The sequence below is a fragment of the Kryptolebias marmoratus genome, linkage group LG19 (genome assembly GCF_001649575.2).
Source record: "Kryptolebias marmoratus isolate JLee-2015 linkage group LG19, ASM164957v2, whole genome shotgun sequence".
In the NCBI taxonomy this organism is placed as follows: domain Eukaryota; kingdom Metazoa; phylum Chordata; class Actinopteri; order Cyprinodontiformes; family Rivulidae; genus Kryptolebias; species Kryptolebias marmoratus.
In genome coordinates this window covers 7,680,800-7,699,389 of record NC_051448.1, presented here as the reverse complement: position 1 = coordinate 7,699,389, position 18,590 = coordinate 7,680,800, and the positions used below count along the sequence as shown (strand labels likewise).

Genomic DNA, 18,590 nt, shown 5'->3' with positions numbered 1-18,590 from the left:
TGACCTTTATCCTGAATGATTGATTGGGTAAGAGTCCTTCCAGCTGCAGTGTAAGCTTTTCTGCACGTTTGTCTCCGTGTGTTCGCGTCAAACACCCAAGAATCACTTCCAGCGTTTGATGGTTTTAAGGTCTAATATCAGTGAGATCTGTTCGTTTGGTCAAGGCCGGGTGTTCCTTTTCAGCTCGTCCGTCTCATTCTGTTTCAGACTGAGCCAAGTGATTGCAACAGAGGTAAAAAAAAAAAAAAAAAAGGTAAAACATCAAGTAAATAAAGGCCAAGATCTCACCTTTCATGCCAGTTTTACAGCAGTCTAAAAATCATTTTATGTTGAGAAATAACCGAGTTGTAGCTGTTTTGGTCAAACCTTGAGGATAGCGTTGATAGCGTTACCTTCTGCAGTGCTCAGAGTACTCTCAGCTACTACCACATCAGATCTTAGCTCAACATCTGTAAAACTGACTGAGCTGCAGCCATTTCTGTTGGCTAATGTCAGTTAGCTGTGGCAGACATCTTGAATTGGACTTTCTCCAAGAGGTCATCAGCTGTAGAGGGACATCCAGTGCTTACTTTCTGAAAGTTGTCCAGCACCGATCACAGAAAACAAAATGTTTGTTTATGTATTTGAACATTTCCAGGGAGGCCGCGTTAGGCTTCTTGTTTTTTTCCGCAGCGCATTAAAGGTGTTTTGTGAAAGACAAAGGGCTGCAAATGTCCCGCGGCTGACCTGAAGTTCTGAACCAGAGCACGGTTCGTCCTCACGTTTGTTATTATTACTTCTTTATTTTACCAGGAGAAAAACTCATTCAGATTAAAAAAAACCATTTACAACAGTACTCTGGCCAAAACTGGCAACAAAACACAAAGTTTCAGAAAACAAACTTTACAATAACAACAAAGATAATCATATAAAACATAAAATCTCCACCTAAAAAAAGTGTGCATCTTTACCTGACCAAAGAGTATCTATTCATGTCAGATAAAACACTTTAAAACCACTTTAACAACTATAAAAAAGCACCCTTTTAAAAAAAATATATCATTAAATATCTTGAATAAAATCTATTCATATCAGATAAAACACTTACGAACTGATGTCTGTTTTAAATGTTTTAATGAAACCAGCTCCTTCATTTTTAGATCGGACAGAAACTGATTCCAGGCTGATGGAGGAACAAACTGAAAAGATCTTTTTCCCGTTTCGTTCAGACTTTTGGTCAGACAAAACGACGACCTGGGAGTAAAGTGAATAAACACGGTTCAATTTTAGCTCAATCTTTTTTTTCCTCCACACTAGAAGTGATGGGTCTTTGTAACTTCTCGTATCTCCTACAAAAGAATGCTACAGAAACAGAAAAATTCCCCCCGCGTGACCGTCAGTGTCTTCCGACGCTCACGGCTCGAGAATCTCTTTAAATACGACTTAGAGTTCTTCCACAGGAGCAGTTTTTTTAGGCTTACTTCTCAGTCTGCTTCCATCTCTTAAGCAGGCTGTCAGGGAGTGACAGACACCAGTGTGTGGTTACCATGGTGACCGTAACGAGCCACTGGCAGCAGTTTAAACATCTCTTTTGTCTGCGGTTCGACAAAACACGAGCTTTATGTTTAGCTTTGATTTTTACAAAGTTAAAGGAATTTTGCGAACTAGCCCCACTGACTCCTTTCAGATTTCGTCAGATTTTGGTTTTTTGTTTACTTACGTTTTTTTTTTTGGCTGAATAAATAATGTGGCAACAAGTCTGAGGTGTTGTAACCTGAATGTTGTCAGAATGCTGTAAAGCTCAGTTAAGATGTCTCCATTTTTAAAAAAAAAACTATAAAACTATCTTCCATTATCTGGAACAAGCACACAAAACTTTGACATCGTCAGCTAAAGCTCCGAGACTCTGTGTACAGTTCTGTCAGTGCAAACATTTCGGTTTCAACCATTTGGATGGGGATATCGTTGCAACAGAGCGTTACACAACACCCAGATGTAGATTAATACTTAAGCTAAAAAAAAAACAACCCAAAATGGCATAAACTAACGTACATCTAAAAGGGCTGTATGTTCTCATAAAGCCTGTGTCGCTGTGAAAAACATTTCTAATGAAATGTAATAAATAAGCAGACTTCAGCTGGGTTATCTCCGCTGCGTTAAAACGGCACAGATTGAACAGCTGTCCAACATCAAACAGCAAATCAAACTCTGCACGGACCTTTGAATCTTTGTCGATCAAAGTTCATCTCCTAAACCTCCCCAAAAAAAAGTTTGGTAAATATTTTCTCCGAGTTCACTTTGGGCTGCAGAAGCAGAACAACAAGCATCTAACTTCAACACCAGCGACAATACTGTAAGTACCTTTACCTGTAATGCACCATTGAGCGACTTTTACACAGAAAACGTGTGTTGAGAAGAGTTTTTAACTGAATAGACCGACAAACTGAATATGGACAAAAAAACGCCCTGCTTTAAGTCCAATGTTTATATATGTTCCCTGGTAAATGAGTAAACTTGATCAAAATGATGGCAAATAATGAGTTTATTGGGTACAAAATTTAAGAAATGTCGCTCCAGACTTCTGGTTTGTCTGTGGATTAGAACTATCACCCCATAAAGGAGTTGATAAGTTTATCTTTTCCCCATTTACAGTAGAGGGACTTTGTGTTGAGAGCACGCTTCGATCACTCAGTGTTCACTAATATCAGTGACCTAGTTTAAACTGCAGCCGCTGGATTCATCGACTGAACTTATATTTCTGCAGCAAGAATGTCAAATCATCTCGTTTTTTTCTGCCTTGTAACACAAATCTAATCTTTGCAGCTTTCAAGCAGATCAATCTGTGGAATATTTTTACAGTGTTCAACAAAACAACCTTTATTTTAACTATTAGTCACATAGATATTCACAAATAAAAACTGGTAACGTTAAGAAATATATGCATCGTTTTAGAGATAAATGGCTTATTAATCAGCTAAAAGCAGCTTAGATGAAAGTAAACTCACTGCATGCAGTGATGCTGATCAGGCAACAGCTTTTAGAAGTGATGAAAGCAATAAAACAAGATAAATGAACAGGAGTAACCTTTAATACCCTACTGAATGTCCAAAATCATGCACACCTAAAAGTGTACAAAGATTACACCTAAACTCCTGGTAATCAGAATAAATTAGTCAGGTTTGTGCACATGGGCTTAGATCTATAGGTATCTTCTTAAACCTTTTGCCTTTGTCCCTCCACAGAGGAAGCTTCAGTGGACTTTGAGCGTTCAAAGCGCCGTCTGTGCCTCCCAGCCCTCCGACTGAGTTCAGCTGACCGTATAAAACCCTCGGGCTGAGGTCGAGGCATCAGTCTCGTCTGAGTACTCCCCAAACCCAGGGGAAGGAGCTTCAGCGAGCCCGCCATGGGGGACTCAAAGCTCTGCCTTTTGCTGCTCCTCAGTATATCCGCCTTGGCTCGTGAGTAGCCCTTAACACCACTGAACGTTAGAATAAAAAAAAAATTGTTTGATGTTTTTTGTGAGGCGTATTTTAATTAAATGGTCTAGTTATGCATGAATTTGGACAACAAATGTAAAGTTTTGTAAGTCTTTGGAATAAAAAACTTTTAAATTGTATTAACATGGATAAGTTCAAATATTAGTTGCAAAACACAGATATTAGAGTGTATTTCGGTGCATTTTATTTCATTAACTAGACATTTAGTTGGATTATTTATAAGAAAAACACTAAAAGGCTTTTCTTTAACAGTTGCCCAAGATGAAGATCAACCAACCTGTCTGCGTGAGTTCATTTATGCTGATCTGTTTTTAAGGTTTTATTTCATTTGTCTACATTAACTAGGACTGAGATGACTATTAAATGTATTTTTTTAATGCATCTAGTGGCTCAAAGATACAAGGCCCTGCACAAGTATGAATACCAATACGAAGCTGAGTCTTTGAACGCCATCAACGGAGCCTCACAGCTGAAGAATGGACCCAGGGCCACCTGCAAGGTACAGCAAATGTATTTTAGAGAGATTCTAAATCATTGCATTTTCTTTTTCTTGACTTGGGAGCTGCTTAGAGGAGGCCGGATAACAAATATGCAATTTTATCGTCTACGTAGGTTGAAGTTGAAGTACCGCAGACGTGCAGTTTCATCGTTCACACCACCGGCTGCAAGCTGAGTGAGGTGGTGGACACGGACGCAGAGGGCAACCCTGTGTTCAGCCCCACTTCCAGCTCCGACGCCTTTGCCGCCAAAATGGAAAAGTGCGAGAAGATCCCTTCTATTTAGAGAGTGAGGGGGGGGATACTTCTTGGCAGGGTTTGACCTAAAAAAAAAAATCCGTTGTTCATTTTCTTTTAGGCATCCTCTGAAGGTCGTGGTTGAGGGTGAGTACAACGTGAAGCTGTACCCCGAGGACGGCGAGACGACAACTATCCTGAACTTCAAGAGGGGCATCGTCTCCGCCCTGGCTGTGCCTCTCCTGGAGGAAGACAAGAACAAGAACATGGTACTGGGTTCGACAAATTAACATCAGTTTTCATTCGCCAAAGAAAACACATGTCTAACATGTCTTCTCTCTATTAGCCCACCATCCATGGCAAGTGCAGGACCTACTACAGCATTAATGCCAGAGAGGACATTGCCACTGACGTCAGCCTGAAGAGAGATCTGACCGGATGTGACAAGTTTGTGCCAATAAGGGATCACAACAGCCCTCTGGCACTCATCACTGGCATGGTGAGGCTCTGAAAAATCACGTGGCAATAAAACTTTAAGATGAATAGCAATGAACAGAACAAAAGAAACTCTAGTTTTTAATTTTGAGATATAACGCAGCAATACGGGCATAAAACCGCAATTATGTGCAAAGGCATACGCACATTTTTTTGACTGTAGAAGGTCATCTCCAATCCTAACATCGCGCTCTGTGCGTTTGCAGCACTCCCCGCTGGCTCAGATGGTCAGGAGCTCCCAAACGTGCAACTACAAGTTCGACAACGAGAAGAAGCACATGACCTCTGGTTCCTGCACCGAGAACCACATCCTCGTTCCATTCTCGCACAAGTAAACCAAACCTTCCTGTTGACTGTGCCGTAAGTCGACTGGTAATATTGTGCTGCAAACATTTTTTTTTTAAAACCACGTTTGTCCACAGAGGACAGTACGGAGTAACGAATGTCGGAAAGCAGGACCTGACTCTGGTGGAGGTTTCTACTCACAACGACCGAGTGTTCGAGCACGGTAAGCCCCCCCGTGTTAACGTTTTATCGTCTGGGTGTGAAAAAGGGAACATTTAAAACTGTGCAAAGCACTAATAAAACTGGATTCATTCGTGTGCAAATCATTTAAGCAATGTATTTATTTACAAAATATGAAACTTAAAAGGTTCACACTGAAAAATAGACTAGCTTTGTTAGTTTGTTTGTGTAATATTTGGTCATTTTCATTTTTATGATTTGCTTCTCTTGCCTTCCTAGCAGCTCATAACTTTTAAATTAATTTTAGTATTTTGGTTTTTGTATTGTTCAAATTATAATTAGTTTTAAATGCTTTTCAGTTGTTTTTCCAACGTCTTCCAGTCTGCCAGTGTCTGAAGGTTAAAGGCATACTCTGGTCCTTTTTGAAGCGATGTTCCATTAGCTGATGACAGCTGAACTTATCACAATCCCTTTGTTTGTCTGTCAAGGTGACGTTGTCAAGGAGCTTCACATGGAGGCTGTGGAGGACAAGAGTGCGGCCCTGGATAAAGACGCGGCTCTGAACCTCATGAGAGAACTGGTTGCCTTGCCCGAGACCGAGGGCGAGAGGCGGGCCCACCTTTTCCACACGCTCGTCTCCACGGTGCGCAGGATGAGGACTGAGACCCTGCGCGCTGCCCTTCCCGAGGCCGTTAGCATGTCCCTCTTCCTGACCTACCAGGTTCTGACCCAGTGTGGAACCCCAGAGTGCAGCAGCGCTTTCTTGCACATCCTCAGAACCTTTGACAGCAGTTCGCTGGAAGTCGATGCTGCCGTTTTCGCTCTGGGACTCATGTCCAACCCCTCGGCCCTCCTGATCAATGACATGCTCCAGATGGCCAAACACAACCCCAGCAAGACCATCATGTATGCTCTTAGCAACGTTGTCAAACGGTACGTTTATCGGTTTTTATTCCAAGTGTCTTTTTTAAATATCACATTTCTGCCATGTGTAAAGTAAGTTCTACCTCGATCCACACAAGTCTATTTTGTCTCTTAAACAGGTTTTACAAAGCTGAGGGAAAACTGATTCCTGAGATTCACTCTGTTGCGGAGTTCATGGCTTCTCAGTTGGGCGACTGCACTGGCGAAATGGGGCAGACTTTCATGGTGCTCAGAGTAAGCATCTTACTCGATAGCTCAAAACTGAAATGAAATTCCAGATTTTCTTTTTCGCTCAGTAACACATATCAATATATTCTATTTATAGGTGGTTGGAAACATGGCTCCAGCTGTGGTTCCTGCCAGTCCTGCACTCCGTTCTGCCGTGATCAACTGTGTGAAGCAGCCTGCAGCCTCCCAAGAAGTGAAGCAAGCTGCTGTTCAAGTGTACAGGCTGCTTCCGGTGCTTAATGAGGTCGGTCTAACAATGAGCCTGTCAGACTGGTTTTACTGTTGATGTTCTTGTTGTAAGGTGTCACTAAGTGTGACTAACTGGTAGCTGAAGGACCCAAACACAAGCAAGCTGGAGCAGGTGAATGAGGGCTAAAACCTGAATTTTAATCATTTAACATAGAGGAATTCAAAGGCAACGTAACACGACTCAATAAGAACATTATTAACAGGAAGTAACAGCAGGATCTAACAAGGACTGAGAAAAAGGGAAGTTATATACAAGGATGGTGAATAATGAGAGACAACAGGCGTGCTGATTACTAACAGAACACATATGGTATGTGGAATACCGGTAACAGGAACTATGGAGGACACTACTGGCAGTGAAGTTGCAATAAACAAAAACCAAGAACATAACTAAACATCCAAAATACTGATAAGGCCTTTCAAATTACCTAAAATATCAAGAATGAACGCGGACTGCAACGTGCTCATTTTCTTCATTTCTGTTAGCTGCAGGAAAGAGAGGTGTTCATGCAGGTGCTTTTGGAAAGTGGCAACTCCGTGCAAGTGCGTATCGCTGCGTATCTGATACTCATGAAGGATCCACAGCCAAGTGAGCTCACCCAGCTGTCTAAAGTTTTGTCCAGCAACGAGGAACACCAAGTCAAGAGCTTTATAATCTCCCACATCACCAACATCCTGTCCTCAACCGAGCCTGAGACCCAAGAGTAAGGAAAAGCAACGGTGCTAAATGACAAGTGGGCGCTCTGGTTCTTGATTGGTTTAAACTTTGTTTTTCCTCTTCGCAGATTGAGACAGAAGATTCAGGATGCCCTGCAAGGTAATCAAATCGACCCCACCATGGACCCCATTAACTTTTCTCGCAACTACAAGATTGGATCTCTGGAGGGCAACATGATCTTTGAGGAGAACGGATCTCTGCCCAAGGAGGCTATGCTTGAAATGACTCTAAAGGCATTTGGCTTTGAGATCGACATGATGGAGGTAACCATTTTAAGCCTAAGTTGTACCTTAAGGATTTTTATCACTCAGTTCAGATATAAAGCCCTTTTTGGATTAAAAAAAATTGTAATCTCTACAGATTGGCATCAATAGCAAAGGATTTGAACCAAGGGTTGAAGCCTTGTTCGGAGAGAATGGATTCTTCCCGGACACTGCCCTGAAGACAATGTACTTTGTCTCAGACAACATGCCACATGCAGTCAGTGACATCCTGGAGAACATTGCACCTGCACTGAAGAAGAACAAGATGAAGAGACAGGTATTCACAACAGCCTGGTTTACAGACATTAAACAATCTAAAAACGTGTAAATGCTTGTTCATCTTATCTTCATATGTCGAAAATGAGAAGCATACTTAGAGATCGTGTACATCTGTGTCTAGACCTCCCAGCACCTAATGAAACAGATTGGAGAGAACCTCAACAAACTGGAGAAACAACTTCAGAGTGAAGAGGTTCCGGAGGCAATGATTTATCTCAGACTCTTGGGGAATGAGCTGGGATACCTGGACACCCATGATATTGATGTGATTGTCAACTGGATTTCCATGAGGTTCACAGAGACATACACAAGGTTCCCAGGAAATGTACGTTTAAGGCATTAAATGATCTAAAATTACTACCAATGAAAAGTGAATTTATTTACATATCCATAACATAAACAATGCTCGTCCTACTATAAATGTGTTTCTTGTTGGTTACAGATAATACAATCCCTGATGACTAATCCTGACACCACTGTTTTTGCCCACTACATCTTCATGGACAACGAATTCTTCCTGCCAACTGTCACTGGTGTGCCTCTGAGGATTGCGCTGTCTGGTACTTTCACGTCTGGTTTTAAAGGTGGACTTCAGCTTGCTCGTGACATGGTGATTATCCTGGATTTAAATGCTACCCGTGTTTTACTTTCCTGTATAAACTTAAGTGCTGTTACATCAACCATTCTCCTGGATCTCTGCACAGAGCACATTCAGCTTCATGCCATCTGGTGGCATTGAGTTTGTCACTCAGATTGGTTCCCACATTCCTGAATACGTTAATTCTGGATTGGAGATGCACACCAACATTTTCCATGAGAGTGGAATCACAGCCAAGATCTTGATGGAAAGAGCTCAATACAAACTCACCATTCCGGCTCCAACCAAACCTACAAAGCTTATTAAAATAACGTAAGGCACTAATATTTTCATAAAGCTTTCCTTACAAATGTCCGACATTGTAAAAGAAAATAAATCTTCTTTCTTTTATACATTTTTCAATTTAGAAACACCTTGGTGGCAGTGTCTGGGTCGGAGGTTAAGACTATTCCTCCCTTGGTGATGGATAAAGTTGATGTTAATAAATGCACAAACGCCTTTACTGGAATGAAATTCTGCACAGCTCTGCAGTACGTCAATGCTTTCTCTCATGAAACAGCCCCCTATTTCCCATTAAACGGCGACAGCAAGTAAGACTTTAACTACAAGACAATAACACGCAAATTAAAATGAAAATGATTTAAGTAAAACGTACTGCCAATTAACAACGTAGATTTGCCGTGGAGCTCCACCCAACTGGAGAAGTCACCGAGTACACAGTCACCGTTGCCTACGAGCTCCTGAAGGAGGGAGACGACGACAAGCAGAAGGTTGACTCTCTGAAGTTTATCCTGAGAGCTGAAGGTAACGATCACCACTGATGGGTTTTTTTTTTACATCATCTTCTCATTGGATGAATCTAGAGAAGTTTAAAGTGATCTGATTGCTTGAACAGGTGCAACAGGTGCAGAGCCAACTGAGGCTAGATTAGGCATGAAATACAACAGGAGAACGAGTACCTTCTCAGCAGACATCCAGATCCCCGACTATGACGTGGAGGCTGGGCTCAGGCTTGGCGCTGCTGATAGAAACGCCAAGGGCAAAGGAACTCACTCCATCTTGCTTGAGTTGATAAACAAGGACATCACAGAGCTCTCCCTGATTGGCCACGCCAAGTAAGAAACTAAAGATAGACACTCTTAATAATTAACATGATAATCCTCAGTTTGCCCACTAACTGGGACATGTTTCAGTCTGAAGGCCATGAAGGAAGGCATGCTCCAAATCCAGGTTCAGGTGCCTTCAGTCGAAGCTGAATCCACTGTCACAGCTAAAGTGAAGAACAATGACGAACTGAAGCTGGAACTTCAAAGTGAAATTAAGATCAAGGACACGGTCTCTGAGCAGAAAATTGAAATGAAATATGGTAATGTCATTGTCCGTTCAGCTTTTCTGTCAAAGAGTAGATTTCAATTTGGGTAACATGCTAAACACAGGAAAATCTGTTGTTTTGGTAATTGCGGTGTATTTATGGGGGTTAAATGACCTAAAAAAAATTTTTAAAAACTAACACGTGACATTGTGGGCTATTACAGAGGAAGCTCAGTATGAGGAAGAAATGAGCAAAAGAAAGTGAAATGCATTTAATATGCAAAATTTAGAAAACTGTGTTTTTTGGTAAAGAGGTTCAACATTGTGTATTTAATTTGTTTTACAGTCAACATGGCTACTCCTGAAAAGTTTAGCTCAGATTCTTACAGTAATGTTATAGATCTTAAATATTATTTCACATCAGTCATGTTACATTTAAAAGCACTACAGGTTTTCTTAGCTGAAGAGACGATTATGCTCATTTCTGAGAGATAAGGCTTAAAGTTGGTCAACTGGTTTTACCTTGTAAATTAGAGGACTGGATAAAAAGGAAGCTAGCATGTAAACAATCATGACAGCAGAAAATTAGACTGTTTTTATTGTATTGTGTATTTTGTCAGATGTAAGCAAGATTGAGGTTGAGGTCAAGTCTGACATGAACACCAAGACAAAGTCCCTGCCGAATGGTGAATTTATTGAGACGTATGCCAATGAGATTCTCGACATGCAAGTGGGACAGACTGACATGAAAGTCCGTCACATCTTCAGGAAGTTTGTTGAGGTATGGCTATGTTTACAGTCAGTCTAATTTTCTTAAGTAAGTGAGCAAAAGTTAAACACTTCTTCGCTTTTCTTTTGTAGGCCGCAAACAATTACATGGAAAAGTATGGTGCTGAAATGCTCCCTTACATGCAGAACCTCAGACTGCCTGATATACCAGAGATTTCCTTGCCAGAGACGCTCTTCCTGAATACGTAAGTGTGCACAACTCCACTGTGAATGTTTAAATTAAATGTTTTTTTTCCCCTTTGAATTATTTATACTTTTATTCTGCTTTTTTTTTTTTTTTTTTTTTTAAAACAGCAAGGCAAAGGCTGCCTACCACTTTAACAAAGAACGTTTCACAGTTACAATCCCACTGCCTTTTGGAGGAAAGTCAACATCAGAGTTTAACTTTCCACCAGCTCTGACCACTCCAAGCCTCTCTTTACCCCAGTTTGGACTGGAAATTGTCTCCATAGATATCCCTCTCCCAGAACTTGTTTTTCCAAAGGCTTTCATGCTGTCTATCCCTCTGTTCGGCAAAGCTGAGTTTTCAACAATGATGAAGAGCAATCTTTATGACATAGAGGCCACACTGGATGCTGGAAAAGATGTTGTGGAACCACCAAGCTTTTCAGCAAAGTTTGACCTGAAAGGAAATTCCCCGATTGACATCCTCTCAGTAGCGGTTGAAGGTATTTCATGAAGACTGTTTGAAAAGTTTTGCATTGTTGTAATTAGAAATTTAGTAAGACGTTTTCATTTTGTATGTTTCACTTAGTTTTCACTCATGGGAAACTATGTGATCAAAAGTCTCCACATGGATGTTACTGCTTTGCTTTCGTCATTCTGTGAAGTTTTTGGTCCTCAATTCTGCTTTCCTCCTGTGTTTTAGGTACTGGGATGGTGACCATGACTGATTCCTTCAAGGCCCATTTGAGAAGCTCTTTAACCCACAAGTTTGTTGAAGCCAAAATTAGCATTGAGGAAGATGGAGTAATCACTGAGAAAATTAACTTGAAATCAGTGAGCAAAGTAGAAGCCACAAGTCCATTTGGTCTTAATATAACACTGGAGCACACTGGCATGGCTGGAATCAACACTGAGGAATTGTCTGGTTACAATAACTTTGAGGGACTGATCCAAGTTGGACCCATCTATGGCAAGACCATTTCAGCCCAGTCATTTAGCATATTCCCATTTAGGCCAAAAGCAAAAATTGATTCTCGTATTCAGTTTGACTCCACAATTCTTAACGCCCAGAACACAATTGCAGCAACCCTTGGCAATGGTGAATTCTCATTCGTGTCCAACACCAATGCCCTTGAAGATGTCTTCACTCACGCCACTCAACTTTCCTTCAAGGACAGCAAGCTGACGATGATTTGTGACGCAAATGTCCTTGCTCTTGGTATGAAGATCCACAACCAGGCTAAGGCCTCTGCTGGTGCTGGTGAAGTCATGATCAGAATGGAGACCAATGGAGATCACTTTGATAACCATGTTAACTCCTTATTGGTTGCCTCTCTTGATACTAATGGTCTGGCTGTAAACTGCAACGCCAACATGAAGCTTCTTGAGAACGAGGCAAAGCACAAGGCCACCCTGACAATGAATAAGAATGGTCTGAGCACAAGTGGAACAACTACTCTCAATGGCTCTCTGTTTTTAGAAAACATCTTTGATGCTGGTATTGATGCTACAAGGGCCACTTTGTCCATTTCAAACAAAGCTGAAATGGACGATATGAAGGCTGATAATACCAACACCCTTACCATGACTCTGTCTAGCCTTGACTTCAAATCAGGGGCTGAAGCTAGAGTCCCTGAGTTCATCACCTACACTCAGAATATCATCTTGAACCTAAAACCCTACACTGCTTCTGCAAATGTTGACAACCGCATGGACGTTCTGGCCTCCAGCTTCAGCAGTGAAGCCCAGTTTCAGGCAGAGCTGTACAAGATGGACCTGACTGGAAACCTGAAGGCCTCATATGGGAATGAGGAGATCAAGCACACTTACCAGATTAACTATGCTGATTTGAGCGCTATTGCAAAGTGCAGCACCACTGGAAAACTCTTTGGCACTCACGTGAATCACAATACTGAACTCGAAATTGTAGGCCTTGCTGCAAAGTTCACCAATGATGCACAGTTCAACTCTCAGCCAGTTCGCATCAACCACAACATTCGCTGGAGTGTTGTCCCTTTTGATTTCAATCTTGATGCCATTTCCAATGCTGATGGAGATATATTCATGTATGGAAAACACAGTGGCCAGCTTTATGGCAAACACCAACTCAGAGTACGACCCTTGGCTTTTGCCAGCTTACAGGAATTAAGAGGATCAACAAAGCAGGAGCTGGATAATGGTTTCTCCCTTGAGACCATATATGACTACAAGATGGATACTGTTCTGTCACCCCAAGAGCAGAAGACTGGTCTTAAAATGAAATATAAAATGAATGAGCAAGCTTTTACTCAGGGCATAGACGTTTACAATACTGCTGATAAAATTGGAATTGAGCTTTCTGGCACCATCCTCACAAACATCATCAACACAGCCTCCACGGAGAACCAGGAGTTCACCATCTCTGGCTTCCTCAAGTATGACAAGAGCACAGACAGTCGTGTAATTCACTTCCCTCTGATAGAAAATCTTCCTGTTTTCTTGGAGAGCATCAAGGGATTAGTTGTGTACGTGGCAGAAGCGCTGCAAGACATCCTCAACAATGAGGAGGTGAGGGCTAGACTTGAGGCTCTTCCCCAGAAAATAAGTGACTTAGCTGCTGAAATCAATTTGGAGAGCAAGTTAAATCAGCTGCAGCAATTTTTCACTGATCTTACACAAAACACTGTCACAATTGATGACGTGGAAAAATTTTTAGACAACCTGAGAATAGGTTTTGAGAGAGTACTGGATGATCTAATTTTTTATCGCACAACAGTAACGGATATGATCTATGACGCTATTTTCAGTAGCACCTTTTATAAAACCATCAGTCAAAAGATAGACGAAGTCGCAAACGCCATTGATGACATCAAACCTGAGGTTGTGTTTTGGATTGAGAGCATAAATGAGATGATCAATCAGACTGACTTTGAAAAACTGAAGGGCAGCAGTATTCAATTCCTGTACGATATTGATGTTCAGTACAAAATTAAAGCTAAAGTACAGGCCATTATAACTCATGTCAAAGAAAAAATTTACAAATTTGACATGACAGACTTTGTGAAAGAACTGAAGGAATTCATTTCCTTTTCAAAAGATTTACCCATATGGATCATGGACATACGTCATCTAATATTAAAAGACTATGCACAGAGAATAACAGATATCATTAAGCAGTTGGTACATGAGCTTAACGTTGTTGAAAAGATCAATTATGTATATGCCAAGATGAAAGAACTGATTGTTAAACTTGAGGTTGACAAAAAAGCTCATGCTGTTTTGGAAAAAGCTGTGGACCTTATCAAACATCTCAAAATGGAGGAAACAATCCATGCCATTTTTCAAACTGACATTCCCTGCAAATCTATGAAAATCTTCCAAACTGCTATCAATTCTTTAAAAACAACTGAAGTTAAAGACATTATTGAACATTTGAACACTTATATTGAAGATCTGGTTCAAAGGCTGAAGTCTCTGAATTACAATGATTTTGTGGATCACACCAATCAAATTATTGCTGAGTACACAACTTTCATGAATGAAGTCATCAAGAATTTTGAAATCCCCGAGAAACTTGAGGCAGCACGAGAATTTGTCAATGCGGTCTTATCTTCAATTCAAGCCTTAATGGAACCTCTGAGAGAAGTAAAAGTTGCAGAAATGATTCATTTTGCCAAGGATATTTCTGAACAAGTTGTGTGCGATTCCCTTAAGAGGTTTGCTGAATTCATAAAAAAGGAAATTGAGGAATTTGACTTCAGAGATCCACTTAGATTTGGTATAGAAATGTTGCAGTTCTGGTCTGCAGTTTCTGTAGACATAACAAGAGATTTGTTCAACAGTGTTTTGAAGGAAATTGAGAACGTGTTGCCTGATGAGAAATTAATTCGTGGGATTCGGCAGATCAATGATGCGTTTTGGAAAGAACAGAGAAAACTAAATATTAGTACGCCATCCTTCACAATTCCTTTTACAAATCTTACTGTGCCAACTGTGAATATCCTCCAAAATAGGTTTAAAAGATTTGAAATTCCACCAAGGATTGACATCCCTGAGTTTATAATACTAGACAGGTACACTGTGAAAGCAACCACAATTTTCTTTAAGGATATCAACCAGAAAATCATTGAGCTTATTGATTTCATTGTGAACTTCAAAATCAATACATTTGATGTAGATGTTTTCTTTGGAAATCTGACTTTGAACTACCTCCCTACCCTTCCTGAGATCACTTTGCCAGAATTCACTCTTCCTAACCTTACATTCCCTACTCTCCCAAAATTACCTGTAGAGAAGCTTGTTAAGTCTCTCGAGGTTCCTGAAATCAAGCTGCCAGCCATTCCGAATCAGATCATGGTTCCATGCTTCGGTAAACTCCACGGCGAGATTAAATTCCACTCGCCGATCTACACCCTCAAGACATCTGCTGAGTTCCAGAACTCCACTCAGAACAAAATGACCCCCCTGTTCACCGGATTCTTCCATTCTCAGGGCATAGCTCCTAATTTTAAAATTCTCAGTTACAAGCTTGACACCACCACTCGTATTGCAATCCCAAAAATGAAACGTATTGTCTTTGAAGAGACTGTAAAGTTTGAGCACGTTGCTGTTGAAGCTGAGCATCAGGCATCTGTGACCCTGTATGGTCGATCAGCTCAAGCCCAAGCAAAAACCGTAATTAAAGTTACTACTGAACCTTACACTGCCAACTTGAAGAACGAAGCCTTTATTGCCATGGAAGGAGAAATGACTGCCACTGTTGATACAACGTACACTCATTCAGTGAGACTGCCACTTGTTAATGTCCCAGATAAGGTTACTGTAACCCAAAAGTTAAAAGCTGAGCAAGATGGCTTCACTTTTAGATTGACCGCTGGCAATTCGGCAGAGGCGAAGTGTGACGATACCGACATTGCTGTCAGGTGCTATACTACCAACCATGAAAGCAATTTGCAGCTTTCACTCAGCCCCAGGATTGCCACTCTGTTGTGTTCTGGTAACACAGACTTTGCAGACATAAAGATGAAACATCTCATTACAGCAGAATCAGGCACTTTGAGCTACTTCAAATTCAATGTACGCAATCAAGCAGAGGCACCAGTGATCAAGAACAGTCTGCTTGTGGCATCTGGACATGCCAGTATTGCTGATATGAAGATTGAGATGACAGCAAACCACGAGACAGAGCTGCACAATGCAGAAAGTGGAGCCATCTCCAATGTGGTCAATCTTAAAATCCGTCCTGTTGAGTTTGTCTTTGAGTTCCAAAACAAAGCAAATGCCAAAGTCAACATTTTCAAAGACCTAAATGCCAAAATGGATCTGCAGAATGATTACCTGGTTAACTTAAGTCCCGACGGACAAAAGATGAGCAGAGTCTTTCTAGCTCGTCTCAATGAGTACAAAATGTTTTACAATTTCACTCTCAACAATAACAGAAATGAAGCTGGCATCTTTTTTGAAATGGAAGGTCAGGCCGATTTGTTTTTCCTGAAAATCCCGATCAATATTCCTGAGATTGATCCACCTCTTATTGGTGTCATTATTCCAGCTTTCAATGATTTCAACTTGTATGAGCAGAGTGGACTGCAGAACATCTTGACTACAACTGAGCAAACTCTTAATGTGGATGCCAAGATTCTTTACCAAAAAGGCAACGCCGATCTGATTCACATCCCCTCTATGGGTAGACTGACCACAGACCTGTCTTTCAAGTCTGCCATCTTTAACCTGAATACCAATGCTTTACTGTATGCTGAAGATGGTCTTGTCATCCGCCTGGGAGCTAACACTGCCTCTGTGTTTGACTATCTGGTAGCCAAACTTGAAGGCACCACCAGTCTGACCACCAAAAAAGGAATTAAATTGGCCAGCTCCATCTCCGTGAAAAACCAGCACATTGAAGGCACTCATAACAGCACCGTCACCATGAGCACAGAGACCTTCGAAGCTGCTGTGTCTGCAGCTTCGTTCGGGAAGATTGCTCTGCCGATACTCAACCTGGAAGCAAGCCAAAATCTGATTGCGAACACCAAGTCCAAACCTAGTGCTCTGTCCACCTTAAAAATTAAGGGTGATTTCAACATCCCTGAAATAAATGCAAATGGAAAGGCCGAAGCAGACCACAGTCTGAAACTGGAAGGAAACTTTGAAGATATTTCAGTGGAGTCTTCTATTAAGTCCAACATGAATGGCAGAGTGTTTGAAAACTATCTAATTCTGGGAGTCCTGGATAATGAAGCTAATCTGTACCTAAATGAACATGGCTTCCGTTCTACTTCCAAAGTCACGGCTGATGCCAAGCTTCACCACGGCACAACAAAGGTCATTGGCATTGATGTGAACAACAACATGGCTGCTGAAGCCTCCATGGGTCGTCTTCTTGCAGAGCTGAGGCATTCGTGCAACAACGAAGCAAACCTGTTCAGCTTCAAAACCAAAGGAAAGCATAACATCAAAGCTGTTATTGACCTTACACCAATCTCTTCATTGACTACTGATATTGAAATTGACATGGCTCAACAAAGCGACCTCGGTGACCTAACCTACTCTGAGAGGACTGTTGCTGAAGTGAGCACTTCTAAGCAGAAGGTCTCTTGTATTGTCAAGTTTGTCAGCCCGGTGTACACCACAAGCATGGCAGCTGAGACGGAGGGCAGTGCTCCGGTCTTCAAGATCCGATTTAAGTCCTCTGCCACCTCCCCAATTGTGACACTGGACTATGACTTGGATGGTGAGTTGATGAAAATTTGTTAAAACATATCCATTATATTTTCAAGTTGTAAGAAATGCTTATTAATTGTAAATGTCCCATGAAATAAATAGACGTACCATTAAATAATTAAATGTACCATTAAATTATGAAGTACATCATTAAATAACTAAATGTAACTTTAAATAATGAAATCCAATAATTAAACATCTCATTCAAATTCTTTTTTTAAAAAAACAATTATTTCACTATGTATTTATTTATTTCATGGCTCAGTTGCAGCGGTGTTATCTTGTAATTGTTAAAGATGTCAACCTCACCCATCAAACTCAGGGGGGCGGGACAAGTGCAGCTCGTCAACAGACCCTGACGTCTGATTGGCTGTTCCACACAGCAAGTTGTGACAGATCGAGCACAGATAATGGATGGATGAACAGCCAGAAAACACATTTTGAAACTTTAGGGGGCGCTAATTGTCTTTTTCATGAAACACCTTAAGTTAGTGTTCCCAACTTTGTTATTTTTTCAGTGAGTATTCAGACCCCTCTAGTGAGTACTTTGAAAGAAGCAACTAGTGACAAATCTAACTACTTATCTGGTTTTATTGTGGTCTTTTAGAGGCAGCCGTGAAAGCAAAGATCAATGAGCAGCAGGTCCCACAGCAGACCCCTGTCCCAAAGCACTGACAGGCAGCTCAGTCGTCCTGCAGCAACTGGGACCGACAAAAGTGCCTCTAAAAAAAACATAAAACATGTAAAATAAAGTTTACATTTACATCCAGCCATTGATCAGTCAGCTGCAGCTTCACACATGCACAATTCATTTAGGTTCTGGCTGGTGGGGGGAATGTCTCCTGGTCTGACTGCAGCTGGAGGGATGCTGTGAGGACTGAGACACCTGTCACAAGGGCGGAGCCTAAGACAGCACCCGCTGCTCGTTGGAAAAGACAATACTTGCTTTCACGGCTGTCTTCAAAAGTGACGTTTTTTTTCTTAAATAGTTGCTAGAGTGGTCTGAAAAGTCGCTAAGTTGGCAACACTGAGTCCAGGGTGTTGGAAGCAGGGGTGGAAATTAGCACCTGCCACCCGCCAAATCCGGGTAAATATTTGAAGTGGCGGGTGAATTTGATCAACACACGCCACTGTGGCGGGTTGGCAATTTGAACAGAAAAGGTGTTATTTGTCCTCCTGACATATAGGGGGCAG

General features: G+C 41.3%; 1 protein-coding gene and 1 long non-coding RNA gene across 3 annotated transcripts in view; one reads left to right on the top strand and one right to left on the bottom strand.

Annotated features, from left to right (window-relative positions):
* The first annotated feature begins 2,214 nt into the window (after window positions 1–2,214).
* apobb.1 (apolipoprotein Bb, tandem duplicate 1) overlaps window positions 2,215–18,590 on the top strand; it is a 19,827-nt gene continuing 3,451 nt past the window's right edge. Inside the window, exons 1-26 of one of the 2 annotated variants that reach the window (XM_017411891.3) lie at window positions 2,215–2,332; window positions 3,222–3,437; window positions 3,729–3,761; window positions 3,863–3,975; window positions 4,089–4,234; window positions 4,332–4,479; window positions 4,557–4,709; window positions 4,912–5,036; window positions 5,128–5,213; window positions 5,659–6,103; window positions 6,214–6,328; window positions 6,420–6,566; window positions 7,064–7,275; window positions 7,357–7,552; window positions 7,650–7,829; window positions 7,953–8,156; window positions 8,274–8,441; window positions 8,536–8,741; window positions 8,837–9,019; window positions 9,103–9,233; window positions 9,325–9,544; window positions 9,623–9,795; window positions 10,361–10,521; window positions 10,602–10,714; window positions 10,824–11,197; window positions 11,398–17,406. In XM_017411891.3, the coding sequence (XP_017267380.1) occupies window positions 3,383–3,437; window positions 3,729–3,761; window positions 3,863–3,975; window positions 4,089–4,234; window positions 4,332–4,479; window positions 4,557–4,709; window positions 4,912–5,036; window positions 5,128–5,213; window positions 5,659–6,103; window positions 6,214–6,328; window positions 6,420–6,566; window positions 7,064–7,275; window positions 7,357–7,552; window positions 7,650–7,829; window positions 7,953–8,156; window positions 8,274–8,441; window positions 8,536–8,741; window positions 8,837–9,019; window positions 9,103–9,233; window positions 9,325–9,544; window positions 9,623–9,795; window positions 10,361–10,521; window positions 10,602–10,714; window positions 10,824–11,197; window positions 11,398–17,406 (10,096 nt within the window). In that variant the 5' untranslated portion in view covers window positions 2,215–2,332; window positions 3,222–3,382. Of the gene's footprint in view, window positions 2,333–3,221; window positions 3,438–3,728; window positions 3,762–3,862; window positions 3,976–4,088; window positions 4,235–4,331; window positions 4,480–4,556; window positions 4,710–4,911; window positions 5,037–5,127; window positions 5,214–5,658; window positions 6,104–6,213; window positions 6,329–6,419; window positions 6,567–7,057; window positions 7,276–7,356; window positions 7,553–7,649; window positions 7,830–7,952; window positions 8,157–8,273; window positions 8,442–8,535; window positions 8,742–8,836; window positions 9,020–9,102; window positions 9,234–9,324; window positions 9,545–9,622; window positions 9,796–10,360; window positions 10,522–10,601; window positions 10,715–10,823; window positions 11,198–11,397; window positions 17,407–18,590 lie in introns of both variants that reach the window. The other variant, XM_017411890.3, reaches the window with a different exon arrangement.
* LOC112450377 overlaps window positions 3,853–18,590 on the bottom strand; it is a 20,005-nt gene continuing 5,267 nt past the window's right edge. The window contains exons 2-4 of the long non-coding RNA XR_003038970.2: window positions 4,381–4,452; window positions 4,105–4,296; window positions 3,853–3,968 (exon numbers count right to left, since the gene is read on the bottom strand). This is a non-coding gene — a long non-coding RNA (uncharacterized LOC112450377). The remainder of the gene's footprint in view (window positions 3,969–4,104; window positions 4,297–4,380; window positions 4,453–18,590) is intronic.